Source organism: Neopsephotus bourkii, unplaced genomic scaffold, assembly GCF_033783945.1.
Source record: "Neopsephotus bourkii isolate Nb327-2 ecotype Australia unplaced genomic scaffold, CSIRO-AGI_Nbou_v1 NB_690, whole genome shotgun sequence".
Classification (NCBI taxonomy): Eukaryota; Metazoa; Chordata; class Aves; order Psittaciformes; family Psittacidae; genus Neopsephotus; species Neopsephotus bourkii.
The window spans coordinates 2,453,854-2,474,561 of record NW_026901189.1 but is presented as its reverse complement, the minus strand read 5'-3'; the positions used below and the strand labels follow the sequence as shown (position 1 = coordinate 2,474,561).

Below are 20,708 nucleotides of genomic sequence, written 5' to 3'. Positions count from 1 at the left end.
GATACCTCCTCTGACCCTGCAGTCCCCCTAGCCCTTCCGGGTAACTCCCAGTTCCCCTGTGGACATGACGTGCTGTGGTATGGAATACCTCTTTGGTCAGTTTGGGTCAGGTGTCCTGTCTCTGCTTCCTCCTGGCTTCCCCTCCGCCCTGGCAGAGCATGAGGCTCACGAAGTCCTTGGCCAAACCAAAACATCATTGTTATCAGCTCTGTTCCCAGCCCGAAAGTCAAAACACAGCACTGCACCAGCTACCAAGAAAGAGAAAAAATGACTGCTAGTGCTAAACCCAGGACAAACAGATGGGGGGATGTGGTGGGAGGTGGTGGGTTTCCCCACAAACTGTTAAATGCCTGTTGTCTTCTAGTTTTACAATCATAACTTTTTCAGTTTTGAACTGTGAAGTCCTTCATGAATACTGGTAGATGCTTAATCCTGAAGTCACACATTCCTACACCATGTTATTTATTTACCCTTTTCTAGTACATAAGTTTTAATTTCTCTTTGGACAGCCTGGAAAATTGTTGTCTGTTTTCATCTCTATTCCAGGTGGACCACCAGTGGTTTGAAAAGCCAGGGTCGTCTCTCTGTGGGTAGTAGCAGAGACCGAGAAATTAGCATGTCTGTTGGCTTGGGAAGATCACAGTTGGACTCCAGAGGAGGAGTTGTTGGAGGTACCATAGACGTTAATACCCTCGAGATGGTGGGTAAGTTGGAAGGCTGCCTGGTATTAACATATGCTCCAGACAATAAATACGAAAAACTAAAAAAAATACACAATACCTTGCTTTCTGAACCTGCTAGTATATAAAACCTTTGGATTTCTACTTGTGCATTCTGACTACGTAACATACCTTGAAATGAAGGGATGGCCTTCTGATCAGGGAATGATGCAGTCTCATGGTTGCTCTAAAATTCCACTGGTTGTGCAACCCTCCAGCTCCTTTCAGCTCTCTGGGAAATGGCAACTGAAAGATTTCATGGCATTTCAGCTGCTCCTAGGATTTTACAAGTGCTTATGGTCTGGGAAATGCAAACCTGGCTTGGAAAGAGGCTTGGTGTTCTGGCAAGGTACCAGTCATGACTGTTGCCATGCATCTGGAAAAAGCCAGTGCTTTCTCAGCCCCTCTGTATCATGTGGATGCATAAGGGTGATATCACTGGAAAAACTGTTTTTCAACTATTTTAATGCTGTATTTCTGTACTGCTTTGATTCTGTTTCAGCTCATATTTCTGAACACCCAAATCAACAGCCCAGTCATAAAATTCAAATTACCATGGGTTCTACTGAAGCACGTGTTGACTATATGGGGTCCAGTATCCTAATGGGAATCTTCAGTAATGCTGATCTGAAACTACAGGATGAATGGAAAATTAACCTATATAATGTTTTGGACTCAAGCATCTCTGATAAAAGGTAATACTGCTTCCTGTGTTTAAAATGTATAATGTTTGATAAGGTCAAATTCTGCCTATATATCTTCTGTCCAGTACTGCTAACCAAACATGTAAGCATCTGCTAGAAAACAAAGGGTTCATTTGTAGTATTTTTCATTGTCAGCAGGAAGTAGATTAACTGCTAATGCTCTTGTTGGTTTTAATACCTAGTGAGATATTTGTCCATGGGGACCTGAAATGGGATATATTCCAAGTTATGATTTCAAGATCAACTACACCAGACTTAATAAAAATAGGAATGAAACTCCAGGAGTTCTTTACTCAGCAATTTGATACAAGCAAGCGAGCGTTGTCCACCTGGGGACCTGTTCCTTACCTCCCTCCCAAGACAATGGCCAACAACTTGGAGAGAAGCTCGCATGAGCAATGTAAGTGGTACAAAAAACAGTATACTTCCCAAGTAGTATGTTTTAATTACAAAAATTCCTCTGATTAACTTTATACGTGCAAGTATATCTATTTGTCTTGAAATAGGTTCTTTACAGCGCATTTTTGCCAGTTTCAAACTACTTCAATAGAGTTGAAAGTTTTCGAAGTCTATTTCATAAAAAAACAAACCCCAAACATTTCTAATATGAGTAGCAGTGGAAGTGTGATGTTATTCTTACTCTCTATTATTCATGAGTTGAAACAGTAATTTATCAGTTCGCAATGAGTCACTGATTTCCAAGTATGCTCATTCGGGTACTCTTAAGCTACAACCACCTTAGGTCACAAACATGAAACAGTGTCAATTAAACAGATTAGAAAATATCACTCATAATTCCATGTTGTATTAAAAATACAAATACGGCAGCTATCTTTTCTCTTTCCTAAAGTTTGTTCTCACTGTTTATTTTCTAGTGTTGGATGCAGCCCATCATCGCCATTGGCCAGGAGTTTTGAAAGTGGTATCAGGGTGCCATATATCCTTATTTCAGATGCCATTGCCAGAAGATGGAATGCAATTTGGAGGATCCATGAGCCTTCATGGAAACCATATGACTCTGGCTTGCTTTCATGGACCCAACTTCCGCTCAAAATCGTGGGCCTTATTTCACCTGGAAGAACCCAATATTGCATTTTGGACAGAAGCCCAGAAAGTTTGGGAAGATGGTAATTGAAACCATTTCCTCACTTATCTAAATTTCTTTAAGAGATTTTTTAAGAATGTTTTGATGTATTAATAATGAAACGTAAGAAGAAATCAAAGAAAAACTTATTTAAGTCTGAATCAAGATTATTTCTCCAAAATATACCATGTACCTAAAGTAATAATCTGTTCCCTCTCCATCTTTACCACAGTTTGCTTTATCTCTGGAATAATGCAAAATACGTTTTCAAATGGAATAGATATGTTCTTAATAATATGGCTACAAAGTGGACTGCCTTGTTAATTGCATGTAGTCCCTCGTAGACTTACATGTTTGTGTAGTCCCTTGTTTCTGTATGATGAATTTTGATGGCCTTATATTAAGTTTTTACTCTCTGTGGCTGCTGAGTATTTTATTTTTCTGTTGTTTGCTAGCTTTATATCAGTCTTTAATGGCACTGGCATACTTATTATTCATGTGAAATACCTGTGCGAGGAGAGCAGTGAGGAAAAATCCTAGTACCCCTTACCAGCCTGTTTTTTCTGTATTTCTTTTTCTCTCTTTCATGCCATGCTGGTCACACCTTCAATGCAGGTATTAGTGAACACTCCACGTATATTGTGCAAACTCTGGACTTTCATTTGGGTCATAACACTATGGTCACCAAACCGTGTGGAGCCCTTGAAAGCCCAATGGCAACAATCACAAAGATAACAAGGCGCCGCCATGAAAACCCCCCGCATGGAGTTGCCAGTGTGAAAGAGTGGTTCAATTACGTTACAGCCACAAGGAATGAAGGTTAGATCCATGTTTCATTAAGTCTGGGGATTGGTCTGCTTGCCAGGCAGTACAGATGGTGCTGTTTAAAAGCTGATAAATTTCAAGTGGGCTGTAGGGAGAAGGAAATTTGAACTAACTGAAGTAGTTTCTTCTTGAGAAGCTTATGGTGAACTGTGGATTAAGAAGCATAGCAATATGCTGAACAGCTGAAGTGTTACTGAGCAATGTCCTTTTTCAAACTGTGCAGAAATTACAAATGTTCTGTTAAGTGTACAGGACATCATGTATCTGGCATTGCAGTAACACTAGTCATCTTTGATTATATGCAAAAAGTTGCTGTTTCAGTCACAAACCACAGAAGCAGTAGATGATAGCAACACAATTTCTGTGAAAGGGTGAATAGCAGAATGGAAAATATAGTGAGAAATGAGCAGGGATAGCTCCTTGAAAAATAAAAATTGAACTAATTGATATACAAATATTTATTCCTTTTGAAGGACACAACAGGCGATAGTGATTTAAGTTCACAAGTAGAGGCACTGTCTATGAGCTCTTTTTATGTAGCCCTGTTTTGCTACATCTGGAGCATTTAACTATATAAACAACAACATGTCATTGTTTGATCTTTTATAGCCATGCTTTTGAGAGCAGGATAAAGGATATAATCTTCTTAATAATCATGCATCAGCTTTTTTTGCATTGAAGTGTTAAATTTTCTTTGCTTTTTCATCTTGTCAGAATTTTAAAAACTGAAAACTAATTTAAATGATGTTGCATGTGTACTGTGGTAAATGTCTTGTGACAAAGCTGATTACTGGTCAACAATGATTTCTGACAGCAGTGCTGCCTCACTGAACTTACGTGTTACTTGTATTAATCAGAAACACTTCTAAGTACTACTGTATTTTCAAACAAAAAGGGCACACTTTGAACCCATACAGTCTGTATCTTGCTTAACTGAAAGCTCATTAGGAGAACAGTTGTGACAGGGTGGTCAGGTGAATGAGACTTGGACTTAAAAAGACCTAGGATTCTTAGAAGTGTTTAGATGTTACCATACTGCATGTATTTCTTTCCCCTTTCTTATTATGAGATGTATTTTGTGAAAATTTGTCACCCTCTGTGCTGACAAGAACCTTTTTTAAATAGACTAGTGAATTCAGGCATTTCTTGTTGCCCATTTAGAGCTAAACCTGCTGCGAAATGTTGATGCAAACAACCCAGAGAGCAGCACGACTGTGAAAAGCTCAAGCTTGCTAAGTGGATTCAGAGGTGGCTCCAGTTACAACCATGAAACTGAAACCATCTTTGCACTGCCAAGGATGCAGCTGGATTTTAAATCTATTCATGTTCAAGAGCCCCAAGAGCCTTCATTACAAGGTGAAGTAAATATAACTTCATCTGAAGCTATGTTTCATAAATGAGGTGCTACATACAAAGCTATTCTGCTGATAAAACGAGGATTTAATCTGAGAATTGCTGCAGATTTGCAAGAAATGGTAACATTTCGTAATAAAATGTGGAGGAAACTGTGCTGAGAAAGCAAAGATCTAGCCCAGAGACTGGTCACTATAGAAAAAACTTACCAAGAGAAATGAATATAAGTATTTCATATAGGTTGGCTGCTTTTAGGAGGCCGGTTTTCTTATTTTCATTAAAATGTTAAAAAGGAGAGCCCTTCTGAAAAAGACTATGAGATGGGAACTGAAATTTTATGCTCTTGTTTTCAAAATACTCAGATCGCAATTGGAACTGGCAAGAAATAAGACTTCTGAAGATATAAGACATTAACGTACATATTTATCTTGGCTGAGCTGTGGTTTTATTCCATACCTGATCCTGCCTAGTACTGCTGTAGATAAGCCAGCCTGTTGGGGTTTGGTTAACTGCTTTTTTAATAGCCAAACTAGTAAAATCTGCTATCAGCTTTTCTTACTAAATTGTGCATTGGTAGCATAACACAAGCTAGTAATACTGCTCTAGGTTGGCTTTCCATGTTGAGGGTGATCAAGGTTGCTACATCACAATATGTCTTTATTTTCAGCATCTTTTATAAACTACCAGAAGTTCTTTGGATTGGAAAACTGCTTCAAAAATGCTGAGGCTGCTAAACACAGATATTAATTCTGCTCCTTCCTCTCTTTTGAGTCTCTGGTTCAGTCAGAGCAATGTCATTTTTCAAATTATTTGTATTTAAAATACATGTACTTTTATGTATGCTGTATGTACTTATAAGTGTATTAATACTGCTTTTATCTGGCTGTAGATACAAGTGTTAAACCAAAGGTGGAATGCAGTGTGGTAACTGAATTTACAGACCATATTTGTGTAACGATGGATGCTGAGTTGATTATGTTTCTGCATGACTTGGTATCTGCTTATCTAAAAGAAAAAGAAAAAGGTAAGTTGCTGTTTATTGAAGCAACACTTGTCTGACAGTCTGCAGTTTTCAGACTATTTGCCAGTAAATATATTCATACTTTTTAATAAAGGTTTGGTTCAGGAAATACTCGAGCTCATTTTAAGTCATCCCCTGTAGGTCTGGAAGCAGAGTAGTTGCATACAAGCTTACAAACATTGTTGTGTCACTATGTTGACATGCCACCACTGTGCAGGAAGCTGTACTAATATCTCTGTGTGGCACTGTGTACCAGCGCTGTGTAGGTACAGCAAGTTGTTCAAAAACAAACTGACCACCTCCAGTGCAGCACCTACGAGCAATATGCTGCAGAGAACAGACATGCTCCTGAATTTCTCCTCCCCGTTACTGATGAGCTTGTGCTAGTTACTCTTAAGTCATAATCTTGCTCCTATTTTGACACTTGGTGTGTAATTTAATTTTCTTTTGTAAATGATATATGCAGATTAAAACTGCTTTAGGATGCTATGATGCTTTTATTGCAGTTCTTTCATCAATGGAGCTTCTTCCCAGACATGCATTTTTCTGACTTCAGAAATGCTCACCACCGTAGTGAAAATCACCTGTTTTGCTGTGTGAGATTCTGTTGTGCAGTTGTTTGCATTTATTACTGATTTCTATGGAAAGTGTAACATTTGTTAGTGTGATGTAACGTGATATATAAATGTAACACATAATGTAGAACACATTAATTTGAGTATTTTAAAGGGTTCTTTTCCTAAGTAAGCATATCAGAACCTTTTTACATATAATTGTGTACAACAGAGGTAGGAATGCTTCCCTAAAAGCATTTTCAAGTGCCTAACAGGTGCAGAAGCTAAAACAAAAGATAAGTATTTTTTGGTGGAAACTTGTCCAAAAAATTTTTTTCAAGCTATCTTAAAATCAATTAAAAATCCATCCAAATTCATAGATTTGGTTTTATTTTATAAAATATGTTCTTTGAAGGAGAAGGAGCTGCTGTTGTTTTTCTGTACCCAAGGACTTAAACTCAAGTAAGAGTTGGGTTCAGGTGCCTTCAATGTCTTTGGACAGAGATTTAACTTAACTATTCCCCCACCTCCTCCTCCTCAAGGGACTACTCTGTTAATCTAAAAAAAACATTCTAAACTATGAGCATGTCTGAATTTTGCTTATGGAATCTAATGTTTCATTGAATGCCATGATGAACTTGACGGAAAGCCCTGGTATATGGATGTTTGAGGCTGGCAGAAAGGAGTGAGAGCCCACATTACAGTGTTATCCTGTGTCTGTTAGTTATTGTAGGGTTTTTTCTTAACAGCACTTGGTCCAAATCAAAACTGTTAGTCAGAAATTCTGTAAAACTCAGCCACAAGGTGGTTCTCACTTTGTTTTATTTAAATGATGTACAGAGAGCATTCAAGTGAGATGCTTGTGACTGGTGTGGGGTTTTTCCTCTCTCCGTTTTGCAGCAATCTTTCCTCCTCGCATTTTGGCTGCTCGTCCAGGACAAAAAAACTCTGTTGGTGTTCTTCAGGACGGCTCCAATGACAAGGAGGCAGAGGAAGGCATTACTTACACTACAGTCGACTGGAGAGAATTTATGTGCAATACTTGGCATTTGGAACCCACGCTCAGGTAACAAGGCTTATCTGCAATCACTTTGTGCATTTTCTCTGAGGGCTTTGTTGTGCAAACAAGAAGTGCTCCCAAGTTGATAGCGTTCAGCTCCAAAAAGGATTAATCATGAAGATGCTGTTACAGATTTGCCTTTGGCTATTACTGCTGCTATGAAACATTCCTGGCTCTGAGACATGAGAAAAGCTGGATAACACCATTATCTATTACACCAGTTAACTTCTAGGTTAGAATTTATTCAGATAAAAAGCATTGTTGGAGGATCTTTAAAATTAAAATGCAGTAAAATTAAAGTCAGTAAGAACCACAGATTATTGTGTTTCGCTCTGTCCTGCAACAGTCCATTCACTTTCTTCCATATAGTTTTTTGCTTTGGTTTTCAATTTTTAGCATTCCAGTTTTAGTTGTTCTTTAAGCATCCACCTTAAAATGAAGAAGCACTATATGCTAGTTGCATTATGACAGTTTTAAACTTAGCACAGAAGAATAGTGCGTAGAGCAGCAACTCTCTGCTCTCAATGCGCACTTTCAGTCACTGAAACTGACTTTCCTCTGTGTTGCGGTTTTTTTTAACCTATGCTGACAAGTGTTCATTCACATATCAAAACAACAAATCAACCCAGGCCAAACAAACCAACCTTGGTAATAAAGCAATTTAAACATGATATGGAGGCAGTCCAGGCTCTTTTTTGGTCTCTTTTAGCATCCTTTAACTTTGAGAGGATGCTCCACTGGTGGTTTTCTGATTATGTGTATAATTTCAGTTGGAAACAATGCCTGTTGGACCGATGTTGGTCAGAAGCAACAATAGTAAAAATGGCTGTTCATGTACAAGCCAGTAGCTCTAAGTTGTATATATTTGAGAGTGAGTCCCCTACTTATTGGTGGTTTTTTAGATTAATATCCTGGACTGGGAGAAAAATTGATCCTGTCGGTGTTGACTACATCCTCCAAAAGCTGGGCTTTCACCATGCAAGGACTACTATTCCGAAGTGGCTGCAGCGCGGTGTCATGGATCCTTTGGACAAAGTCTTGTCAGTTCTCATAAAGAAACTTGGTACTGCACTACAGGATGAAAAGGAGAAGAAAGGAAAAGACAAAGAAGAATACTAAAAATAGAATGTGACAACTGTAATTCTGTTTTGATTTTATCAAAGTGTTTTATTATAGGAATTTAAATATGGTTTAAAGAGAAACCTAACAGCTTTTTGCTACTTTATTTAAAACTTACATTGTGAGTAACTGTTTACTGTGGTACAAGATACCATTTCTCTATTTGAAGTTATTGCATGATGATGACCAATGTATATTCTGTGAACGAATAAGTGGAACACTGTAAATCTGCTCCTCAGCACCCAGTTTTATGATGTGCAATATAATTCCTGCATCTTTAAAATATTTGCAGATTAACTGTGAATTTTCATAAACTTTACTTGCCATAACACAAGCCCCTTGTTGATGTGACTGGTAATTGATTTGTCAATGTAGACTTGTGTAAATTATGTATGTATATATAACTTATCAAACTGTGATTGCCTTAGTGATAAAAATCATCACGTTTACTACACTTGTAATAAAATCTAACTATTGTACAGATCTTTTTTCTTTGTTGTGGTTCAACTTCCTTGATAAAAAAAGTTTTAAATAAGATTTTGCATTAAGTATCCTTTACGTAACGGTCTTGTGGCCGGCCGTTCGCCTCACACCGCAGCCAGCCCGCCCGCCTTCCCCTTGGGGCACTGCAGAACGGGGAACCGCGCTCCCGCTGTTGCGGGTATGAAACTTGGAGGCCGGCTCCCACCGTCCCGGTCGCAGGGAGGGAAGCGGCGATGAGGGCCCCGCGGGCGGTGCTACGGTCCCGGCCGCGCTCCCTGCACGGTGTACGTGCCGCCTCTCGCGATTTCGGGTGCCGCCCTCCCCACCGGGATGCTCCGCTAGGCGGCACGGGAAGCTGACGAGACAGCGTGGGGGCTGTTTGGCCGGGGCTGATGGTGTATCGGGATGAGGCTTCTTCTCTCCCTTAAGCACAACGGGCCTTTCTTGTTCTAGCGCGTCCCACGTGGTGAGCGGATGGATCTGCTTCTCGACAAAACGGTGGAGCGGCGCGGAGGTGTCTCCGCTGCCAAGAGCCAAGCGAGGCATTATTAGCTGAGGGTGGGCTTTGGGTGGTGCTGGTTGGTGGGGTACCTCCTCGGCCGGCGGAGCCCATCCCCTGACGGGGGCGGGCGGTATTTCTGCGGTTTCCTTTTCCGCCCGTGGGGAATGGGCATGTAGCCCCCTCGCCTCGTCCCTCCATTCGCTTCAGGTGTGCATTACGTGCTGGGGAGGGTGCGAGCGAGAGCGGATGTGCCGCAGGTGAGGGGGTTTCTCACAGCAAAGGGCAGGGGGAGCGAGTTCCAGAGCCTTCACCTGCAGTGCCCATTTGTCGTGGAAGCTTGAGAGGGATCGGCTTTGTCGCTTTATGTTTTGCCTCGCCCCATTGAGAGCCGGCTGCGGGGTGAGGTGCAGAGCCTCACGAAGTGCGAGGGGAAGTTGTTAACTAGAGACGGCCTTGAATCTTGCGGCGCCAGCTGGCAAAAGGGAGAGATTACAAAGGTACAGGGTCTCTGTACTCCCAGTCTGTGGGGAAGGAGAGCGCAAGCTGCTCTTGTGTAGTAGCTTAACTGAGGAAACTGGAGCTTGCAAGTGTATCCTTAACGCCTCATAACTTCACTGTTGAACTTAGGTTGTCCAAGGATGAATAGCAGCGACGGATGTTTTCAGAGTGCTGAATTTGCCACCTTTGACACTGCACAAAAGACGGTGCCAGCTTGGGCTCCTAGGCAGCCACCTTTAATGAATCTTTCTCAGGCAGGAACTGCAAGGCCCAAACTTCCACCTTCTGAGAGGCACGGTACACTAGAGGTGACACAAAATCCAGGTATAGTTTTCAGTTTATGCGCTATGATTAGCTGTTAAAATAGAATCATAGAGTCATAGAATAGTTAGGGTTGGAAAGGACCAAATACACCGTTAATGTGTGTGAAAATAACTTATTTGATTTTCTTGAACAGTTGCAACTCTGCAGCTTTTTCTTGTCACTGTTCTTTCTTAAGCGATTTCTTAAGCACCTGCTTGACATTGCTCTCTCCTTCCTGTGTCTTTCTTTCATACTGGAAGTGTGTTAGAGATTAGTTGTAGGGTGGGCTATATAGCCTGCAGCGTTTCATAATTACAAATTCCAATTTATACGTTAAAGGTGCTGTAGAGGTGCCAAAATACAGGATAAGTACTGCTGCGTTTATTTTCTTGGAGACTGTTGCAGAAAGTTTTAACTGCGGTTCTAGATCTCACAAGATGTATTTTGAATTTTGTCTTTTCAAATAGTTGCATTGAGGTAAAGGCATCTATTTATGAGTTTTAGAGACAACAATTTATTTTAGTTCTTCTCAGGTGGGAGATAGTTATGTCTCAGTATATAGGAACCATGAAGATTCCATTTCTCCTAGAGTTGATATGTGGAAAAAAACCTTGGGTTTGTTTATTTATATATATATATATATTTAAGCTTTAACACTGATTTTTCACACAGGTAGGTGCTGCAGATGTTAATCAGTTATTCGATAGGCCTCCAAGTCGAAGGCAGCTGCCCAAATATGCTGTGCTCTTGGGAAGAGTTTGCCTTTCAAATGAAACCCACAAGTGTGGGGTTCCACTGGGATTACTCAGAATTTAAAGAAGCGTCCAATGCCTCATTCAGCCTGGAGAAGTGGAGGCGCAGGGGAAACCTTATAACAGTTTTCCAGTACCTAGAGTGGGTCTACAAGAAATATGGAGAGGCACTTTTTGCAAGGACAGTTAGTGACAGGACAAGGGGGAATGGCTTTAGGCTGACAGAAGGGTGATTTATATTAGCTGTTAGGAGAAAACTCTTCACTAGGAGAGTGGTGAGGTGCTGGCACAAGTTGGCTCAGAGAAGCTGTGGCTGCCCCATCCCTGGCAGTGCTCAAGGCCAGGTTGGATGGGGCTTGGAGCAACCTGGTGTAGTAGAAGGTGTCCCTGCCCATGGCAGGGGTTGGAACTGAATGAAGTTTAAGGTCCTTTCCAACCCAAACTAGTCTATGATTCATTATGTGTTTCTGTGACTTGGCTAACTTCACATTGCTCTCTGAAGTCCGTAAGGGCTTTCTGCTGGCACAGATGAAATACCCAACCACTGTCCTGGATTCAGGTGTGGTTACTTGTGGTCATGGGGGGACCTGCAGGACCAGGGTGTGTCCGCAATGTAACTGTCTGCATGTTTTGTCCTGGCCACTTCAGCAGAGCTGCAGACGCTGTTCAGCAGCTCTTTGTGGATGGGTTTCTTTTTCTTTGAATGAGTTACCTGCTTTTCGAGTTCTGTGTGTGGTTGCTAAAACTTTCATCGTGTCTTACTGCTTCATAGTTCTCAGTGAAAAACCACAGGTTCTGTTGTTCTCAATCTGCCATGAGCAACTTTCATTTAATCAGAGGTTTGCAAGGGAGGGGGAATAAGTGTTGTATTTAGATGTGATAATCTGTCTATATTGAGAGGTTAGTGGATTTAGTACTTAAAGTAAAGGGTTTGATAAAAGAGTAGTTACACACCGTTTCAGAATTGCTAGTATTGTTAATGGAGGATTCAGTGCAAAAGAGTGTTGCTGTAGAGCAAATGTTTTTGCTTTTTTATTTTCTAAAAATCTGTAAAGCATTGATGGTAAACAGATTTAACTGTCAGTTTTTTCACTTCTTTTCTTAATTTTATTTCAGACCCTTTCCTTCTGAAAGCAGCCCATGCATGCCCATCACCAGCACTTCCTGAAAAGAAAGACCTAGAGCAGTTTATTGCAAAATATGAACAGGGAACAATGCACCCAGTATCTGCCTTGCATGAGTTTGCACGTATGCACAATGTACAACTTGAATTGAAAGAAACTGGTGTGGCAGGTAATTACTCCTTCTGTTCTTAAATAAAGTAATACTTGCTTAACCTTGAGGTTATCTAATTTTCTGCAGTTAGTATTAATGGCACTAAGGCACATGAATTTTTTACTGTTGATTGCACTACCCTCCACATATGTTGCTTATTAGAGGCCCTTTCATTGTCTAGAGCTGTGTCTCATCATTAATTACTATAGAATTTGATCAGATGAGTTGTATGAAATTATGACTGCTACAGAGCTTTGTGAAAATGCATAAAGTGAAATCTGAAATTCCTGTGGAGATGAAAGGTTTGAGCTGTATTTTGCTAAAATTGTTTTTTTTCAATTGCAGGCTCATAAATCTATGAATAAAAGTACCATAAAATCATTTCACCAATTGTGTCTCTTTCTCCTTTAAAGGCGGTATCATCAGGCCTTATTTTGCCTTTTGTGCTGTGGCAGATCGTGTTTGCTACAAGACCGGCCTGGGAAATACCAAGAAGGAAGCTAAACTAAATGCAGCTAAACTGGCTCTTGATGAGCTACTTAACTCTACCAGGGCAAAGGTTTTTGAAAAGTCAGGTAAATGTTCTAGCAACTCCTCGTTAGAACTTGAAAAGCTTGTCTTAAATGTTTTCTATGCAAAATCTCTGTAGTTTAATTAAATGCTTTTGTTTCAGGGCTTCTGCCAACATTCTTGAATCCTTTGGGCAGAGCTATTTGTCATAATGGTACTTAACTTTGTCTTTTGTGTGTTGGGAATTCCATCAGTTTGTATTGCAGAGTGGAGAGTACTGAAAGAACAGATTTGTTGCTGCTGCAGTTGATTTGCTGTTTAAGTAGGACACAACAGTATGCAGTTGATCTTAATCGGTTTGGCATTTTTATGATGAAAAGGCTTTCACACTGAGTAACTACTATCAAAAGAATTCAGTTTTATAAGTGAATAACATTTACCTTATAGGTACCTTGTATAGGTTGTTGCCTAAATACGCTTACAAGTACTTCAAAATCAGAAAGTTCTTAAGAGGATTAGAAACTCTAATTTGCTGGAAATAGTGCGAGATCCGTGTTTTGGAATTTGGAATGTCCGTCCCAGTTTGAAATTTTGCTAAATTCTTAGATCCTCCCTGTACTCCTGATTTATTATAACAAATAGTAAAAACATAAGTGTTTAGGTATTCTTGTCCCTTATTTACTTATGTCCATCCTGATGATCTTTAGAGTACCAAAAGTGTATTTTGATAGTAGTGCTTTTAGGATGTGGTTACATTTATAATTTGACAAGTGGTTGATCATGTATGTTTCTCCTCCCTTTCCTCCTTCCCACAAATCTGTGTCTTGCCGTTTTTTATTGTTCTATTTAGAAAGAGGACCACTTATATATGAACAACTTTCACGAATAGTTGAAGGAGTATTTAACGGTCTGACTGCCAAACATCCTGAGTACCAAAATTGTGGCAGTTCACTAGCTGCATTCATCATTGTAAAAGGCAAGTCTGTTTTGTGAGTATTGAGCAGTGGAAAACCTAGGCTGTTTGTGTTCCCAGAGAGCCTTGAGGCACACATTTCTCATGTGGTAAATGGAGGTGAAGGGTAGATTCCCTTCTTTGACATGCTCTACTTGGATGGCTCTGTCACGTGTGCACCTGCTACAGCCATGCAAATATTCAAGACCTACATAAACATTTTCTGGTGCTGTCTCAAAGAGGAGTAGGGTTGTATGGACCAGTACAGGCCAGGGCAGGTGGATATGCCTTGAAGGAAGCTGCAGTCTGTGGGGACACAGAAGCAGGCTTCTAGCAGGAGCTGTGGTCCATGGAGAGTAGCCTACACTGGAGCAGGTTTTCTAGCAGGACCTGTGACTCCATGGGGGCTCCTGCAATGGAGCAGTGTGTACCTGAGGACTGCACTCCTTGGAAAGGACCCACATTGGACCAGTTCCTGAAGAACGGCAGGTGGCGCGAAGGACCCAGGCTGGAGTGATTAGTGAAGGGTTGTATCCTGTGGGAGGGACTGTGTGCTAGATTAAGGAAGGAGTGTGGGGTGGAGGGATCAACAGAAGCAAAGTGTTAGGAGCTGATGCTTCCCTATACCATTGTACCACTGGGGTGGGAAGGAGGGGAGGTAGAAGAGTCAGGAGTGAAGTTGAGCCTGGGAGGAAGGGGGAATAGGGGGAAGGTGATTTTAGTTTTTGGGTGGTTTATTGTTTTTTTTTTTTTTTTCCTTGCTATCCTACTCTAATTGGCAATAAAAGTGGTCTGTTTTGCACATGATGGTAAATGGCAACCAAACCCCCTGTTTGTATTTTGACCTACGAGCATCTTCATTTTAGTTTTTCATAGAATCGGAATCCTTTTGGTTGGAAAAGACCTGTAAGGTGGAGTCCAACCTGCTGGGGGTCAGAGGGTGTGAGAGAGTAGCTTGGTGGGCATCTGATAGCCAGACAAGGTTAAACGACCACAATAGCATATAAATGCATGTTTTCTTTCTAGGTGGGCACCATGAAGTTGTAGCTCTAGCAACAGGAGAATGTAATTACAGTCAAGGCCTTCAGCCTGGTGGAAGAGTGCTGCATGACAGCCATGCCATTGTTACTGCAAGACGCTCCCTGCTAAGGTGAGAATGTTTGTATGAATTGCTACCAGTTTTACTTTTGTGAATGTAAATATGTATATGCACTCTCTTTTTATAATAAGTGTGTTCTGGATTATTTTCAAATCCCCATGTATTAAATGTGAATGTCTGGGCATTTGTAAGCAAAATAGTGTTTTCCAGATTTACTGCTACTCAACAGTTTCTTTTGTTACTTAACTCTTTCTTTTAGATACTTTTATAGACATCTTCTGCTGTTCTATAATGAAAATCCAGTGAGGAGAAAGGAATCCATATTTTGCACAGTACCAGGCTCAAAGCTGCTTAGCCTCAAGCAAAATACATCTGTCATTCTCTATATGAATCAGCTTCCAAAAGGAACTGCTCAGTTAAAATCACACCTGTAAGTACCTTGATATTTTCAGAGATGTATTGGAAGATTAATTTGTTTACATTGTGAGTGTGGAAAATATGTATGGTTACCTATTTCTAAGATCAGGGAGGACTATTCTGTTGTGGTGTTGTTTCGGTTCCTCCATCCCCCGTGCTAATGATTTGGAAGCATTAATGTACAGGGTGGTAGTGATAAGCGTCTGAGATGCAACTCAGTGTGACAGCACACAAACTTCTACATGGGTGTTTGCTTGAGGACGATGCTTTTTTATTACAGATACTGTTTAGACATGTTAACTCCTTCCCAAGATACTATTAAAATACTAATAAATCATTAATGTAGCCACTGAGCCAGTGGAGTTGGTGACTTTTAATGTCATCCTTTCCACCAGAGGACTAGATTGTAAAAAGCCTTGAACTGAAACAGTAGGCTCCTGCTCTGCTGCATGGAAAAAAGGTAATGAAAGTTGAGGGGATAAATATGCTTCTATGCTCTACACTTCTAGATATAGTTAGATTTATGAAAGTATATATTTTTTTTAATAGTTTTGACATTTACAGCAGCACTTACTGGTTTACCTGATTATTACAAGTGTTACTTTGTGTCCCTTATAAAGGTACTGTGGAATAATGTCCCTGAAAGTCATACAGTCATAGCTTTTTTAATATATATACTTTATACAGCTGTGTATCTTATATAGCTGCTTTCATACTGTCTCTGGGAGCATTAGAAAGGCAGACTTGTGAACTGGAAGTAGCAGCCAGTTTGTTGCAAGTTGTGCTAACTGGGAATCAGCATTGAGAAGGTTTTTGATTACTTTCAGTGTCGTAGCCTGCTATTGCAAGGGAAGTGCTTGAGAGAATAGGTGCAGTTTGTAAGCTACTCTAGTAGTTGACAGATTGCAGATGCAGCACTTTTTCCTCTTCTTTCTGTTCTGACCTGTGCTCTTGAGACAAACTCTGGGGAGTATTTTATTCTAGTACAGCACATTAGCTCATGTACAGTTATTTAAAGATAGTTCTTAGAAGGAAGATGTGGTACTGTGTTACTTAAGCCAAAATTAAATGGTTGCCTTGTAATAATGTAATAAATCAAAAGCACCTTTGATCATGACATTATAAGTTATGATAGAATTGGATAAAGTTTGCACAAAACCTCAGGCTTTGACTTTTTATCTGCTTTTATTTAAGGGGAAAGACTGTTAGGCTTGTTAACAACCATTGCTTTATCTCCCTGGTGTGTTGTATCTCCTTCTTTAAAATTGTCCTGGGTTTACTTTGAGGATTTGCAGTTTAAGTTACGTTTTAAAGGAGATTAACAACTTTATGGCTGCTTTTTCCTAACATAAGCAGTCTCCAAGTAACTTCTGTCATAATTTTTGTTTAAGTAGACACAAAGCAATAGCTTTTTAGCTGTTTGTGCTCATCATTTTTAATGTTTGCACAACTGATGCCCAAGATTAGATTGAATCACTATTCATTAAGTACTGATTTCAGTATTCTAGTCGTTTGAGCAACTGAATGTCTTTTCTAATATTTACAAATACTGACCATAATGTAAAGCCCAGATCTAGTGATAATTGTTTTGAGAAACAGTATTAGATACCACTTTACAATAATTTCCTAATATTTTCTCACCGAAATTCATTTTTTGTGTTACTGTAGACATCTCAACCCACATTCTATGTCTGCTTATGAAGCTAGTGAAGAACTGGGTCTCCATGTTGCTGTAGGAGGCAAGACATACCTAACTGTTTATTGGCCACCTGAAACTGTCACAACACGCAGTATGTCAGCTAGTGACAAATTAACAAAATGGGAGGTGGTTGGTGTTCAGGGAGCATTGCTGAGTCACTTCATTGAACCAGTATATATCCACAGTATTCTTGTTGGTAAGTGGACTTTTTGTATGTTTCATGTTCCAGTTTGGTTACATTTTATTAAACATGAACTAAACCAAGATGGTTCTTTCAAGAATTACAGTACTTTTCTGAAAAGATACTAAGTGTGTGTGGGGTTTTTTAACTCATCTTTGAAATGCCCTAATTGTAAAAGTCAGGCTCAGTCTTGTGTCATTGTGGGTTTGTTTTAGTTTGCTGGCTTGCCCTCTGTTTTATATCAAATCATATTTTAGATATTAAGAAGATACCATGTGTGAAAATGTTAACTGTTCAGCCAGATATGGTGACTTTAAGGTGACAGTGTTCTACAAACAGAATATTGGAACTGATTTTTCCAAAGATTATTTTTATGTAGAGGAATTAATACAATGTAAACAAAACGCGCACACACACACAAAAAAAACCCAAACCAACCAAATACCTGCATACTTGGGTTGTTTATTTGATGCACTTTCATGACTGACCTTATTTTGCTTAATAGGAAATGGAAATTGCGAAGGTATAAGAGGACTAAAATTAGCTATACGACAGCGTGTTGATGATGCTCTTACGTTAAAGCTTCCCATGCCTTACCTGGTCAACAGATCTCATATTTACTTGGTGAATGCTGCACACCCAGTTCAAACATACTTTAAACAAACATCTCTTAGCTTGAACTGGTCATTGCCAGATACATCACTGGAGATTGTGGATGGGTTACATGGAAAAACCACTGAAAGGTTAGAGTTTTTCTTTGTTATGTTGAAAGTAATGGTTAGCCTTATTGTTTTGTGCCAGTTCATTGGCGTATTTATTTTTCTAAGCTATGCATGGAGGCCTCAGTATTACCCAAATGAGAGAGGTTCTCTCCTGTGTTAGATGAATGTATCCTATGATTATAAACCGTCTAGAGATCTTTACAGTGAGATACCAGGATATGAAATGAAAAAGTTTTTTGAATTGAGGTATCTTTATTCCATTGTCTGTGGTAGTGAATGTTTTAGTTTTCACAGTACATAAAACCAGTTGGCATCCTACTTCAGATAAATTGTAGTAAAAATATATTTTGTTGGCTTGTTTAAATTCTTACAGCTTCTGATTTGCATTATCTTTGTTCACTGAAAGTGGAAGTAGAACCATATGATTGTGTTCACAAAGCATCAGAGGGGAAAAAAATCCTGTAATGATTAGAGCAACATAGCCGTGATGTATTTGTTACTGAATTTTTTGTTTGGTTTGGTGGCGTTTTTTGTTTGTTTTGTTGTTGTTGTTGTTTTCATTTTTGTTTGTTTGTGTTGGTTGTTGGTTTTTGGTTGGTTTTTTTCTTCCGTTTTCACTGTAGTTCACCCTTCAAAAGTGGCCCTTACATGGCAAGTCGCCTTTGCAAGGCAGCAATGTTTAGTCGTTTTAGATTGCTTGCTAAGGAAGCAAAACGGGATGATTTGCTTCAAGTTGCAACGTACCATGAAGCTAAGGTAAGGTGATACAGGGTTGGGGAAAATTTTTGTATGTAGTTTTTCAATGGCTATTCTCAAAGCTCATTTTGTAGCCAAGGGCAACTTCTTGTTTCACTGGAGACTTCACTTGAACAGCTGGATCCCCTTAATTTCCTCTAATCTTTGCCTGAGAATGTCTCCAGTTGCTGATCTAAAGTAAAATTAATCTGCTTTTTTCAAGAATTAGTATTGAAACATTCTCTACGAAAATCTGCCGTGTTTTGTCTCAGCATGTGGAGGTTGCTGGCCGTTTTCCCCACATAAAATGGTTTCATATTTAAAAGCTTTGGGTTTTTTTCATTTGTTAGTTTATTTTCAGTCTTACGCTCTATTTATTTAATGTGTACCTAGATATTTTTTCTACCATGGTAGTCTTATGGGAGGATTCTTACATCTTGAAAGAGTATGAATGTAGCAATTGGTTCATCAGAAGGTATCATTAAGTCCCAGGCTTTTCTTTGTGGTATAAAACCAGGGAGAAATTACTGAAAGCAGCTACTGTGATTCTTGATTGCTGTAAATTCACTCGCTTCTGTCCCTAGTTAGAAATACGTAAGCTCATTTTAGTTCTCTGTACTCTTGAAGGTTTTTCCTCTCCTTGGTTCAAGAGCTGCATTTTATTTCCAGAATTTTTATGTGAAACGTAGGCTTTTATAAAATACCTATCCCTTTTTTTAATTATTATTTTTTTTTACCCATCAGAACACTGAAGACATGATTTTTATTTTTTTTTTGATGATTCAGAAACTTTAGAATAGGATGCCTTGCTAATTGACTGTTCATCTGTTTAGATCTGCATTGAATGAGAGTGAATGTTTACCTTCTGTGTAAAGATATTACTGGAACTAACAAGATACTGAGAAAATTGTGTTTAACAGAACACAGTTTTCCCAGTAAATGGCCAAACATATAAAAAGAGTGTGTTTTTAGAGTCTGTAACGCTTTCCCTGACTGCCAGAACTGAGGGAATTACAAGATTTGTAGGTGTTCTCTTCCTCAAGGTTTGTGCTTCTGCACATTGTATGCTGATCGTAAAGAGCACAGATCTTTGTAACCATCGTTCTTCCAGTGTCTTCTTTCTTATTTAATAATTTTTTTTTTATTTTAGACTAAATCTGAGTTGTACCAAGATGCAAAAACCTTGCTGCGAAGCTACTTAGAGCAACATGATTACGGATCCTGGATTGTGAAGTCTCCACATATTGAACAGTTCAGTGACTGATATTTAATTGCAGAGTTTGTAATTGCAGCAAGAAAAATGTTGCAGAGCTGCTTCTTGTCAATTTAAATACTGTTATTAAACCATCTGTAACTCTTTAGTCACTTCCAAAAGCTGTTTTACAGGTAGGAGTATCTAACAGCTTTGCAAAGCAGATTTGGTTTGCCCCCCTTTCTGCTCACCTTCCCCCCCCCCCTCCCCCCCCCCCAATCCTGTGGAGTTACTAACATGATTTTTTTTTTCCTGTTAGTTTCAGGATTGCTGCATATTGATTTCTTTTTTCCCTGCCATTTTCATATCATGCAAGTGTGAGCAGCTGTTAAGTTACATAGTGTTTTCATACATCAGTAGTAGTATAGTGTTGTAGTCATGTTTCAGCTTCTTATTCTAAGAGGTTTCTAAAATAAAAACATCCTGGTACGGTGTACAGTAATTTTTGTTGTTGTTGTTTTAATCTGATTTTTCTAACTGGTATGTGGAGTCTTTAGTGGAGATGCTCTTATGTTGCTTTGCAAGTTGTTGAAACTCACTGAGTTTTTACTGATTGGTCCTTGATGTTTTTTTGCTATTGCTATTTTGTTTTCTGTTGCTGTCTTTTAACTTGGTGGTGCATGGTGTTGTTTTTGTTGTTCTGTGGTACATGTGCCACATAGTATTTGCTCCCTGTAATGTTTCATGTGTAAAAATGCTGGAGTATGGCTGGAGCATAGGATTGCCTTTTTTCCAGGGATATTAAATCTTCAATAAATTTCCTTGACAATATGTTAGCTATATGTGTACATGTAATGAGTGACATACCTGTTAAATCTGATGTACCATGTAACATACGTGCAACATGCCACACATATTAGTGCTTTGTGTGCTTCCGGAGCATTTTTCT

At 39.4% G+C, this 20,708-nt stretch overlaps 3 protein-coding genes across 7 annotated transcripts in view; 2 read left to right on the top strand and 1 right to left on the bottom strand.

The window, feature by feature from the left end:
* Positions 1–8,922, top strand: part of BLTP1 (bridge-like lipid transfer protein family member 1) — a 114,697-nt gene extending 105,775 nt beyond the window's left edge. For all 5 annotated transcript variants that reach the window (XM_061353647.1, XM_061353648.1, XM_061353645.1 and 2 more), the window contains 9 exons: positions 547–704; positions 1,222–1,414; positions 1,606–1,823; positions 2,299–2,550; positions 3,123–3,326; positions 4,494–4,688; positions 5,575–5,709; positions 7,161–7,326; positions 8,223–8,922. In XM_061353647.1, coding sequence (XP_061209631.1) covers positions 547–704; positions 1,222–1,414; positions 1,606–1,823; positions 2,299–2,550; positions 3,123–3,326; positions 4,494–4,688; positions 5,575–5,709; positions 7,161–7,326; positions 8,223–8,439 — 1,738 coding nt within the window. In that variant the 3' untranslated portion in view covers positions 8,440–8,922. The remainder of the gene's footprint in view (positions 1–546; positions 705–1,221; positions 1,415–1,605; positions 1,824–2,298; positions 2,551–3,122; positions 3,327–4,493; positions 4,689–5,574; positions 5,710–7,160; positions 7,327–8,222) is intronic.
* TRPC3 (transient receptor potential cation channel subfamily C member 3) overlaps positions 1–20,708 on the bottom strand; it is a 288,551-nt gene that overhangs the window by 183,447 nt on the left and 84,396 nt on the right. The window lies entirely within an intron of this gene.
* ADAD1 (adenosine deaminase domain containing 1) lies at positions 9,724–19,991 on the top strand. Its single transcript, XM_061353613.1, has 11 exons — positions 9,724–9,857; positions 10,052–10,246; positions 12,094–12,270; positions 12,666–12,827; positions 13,613–13,738; positions 14,741–14,864; positions 15,073–15,243; positions 16,899–17,125; positions 17,616–17,853; positions 18,456–18,588; positions 19,718–19,991. Exons 1-11 carry the CDS (start codon positions 9,788–9,790, stop codon positions 19,829–19,831), a joined length of 1,737 nt encoding a protein of 578 aa, XP_061209597.1. The 5' UTR covers positions 9,724–9,787; the 3' UTR covers positions 19,832–19,991.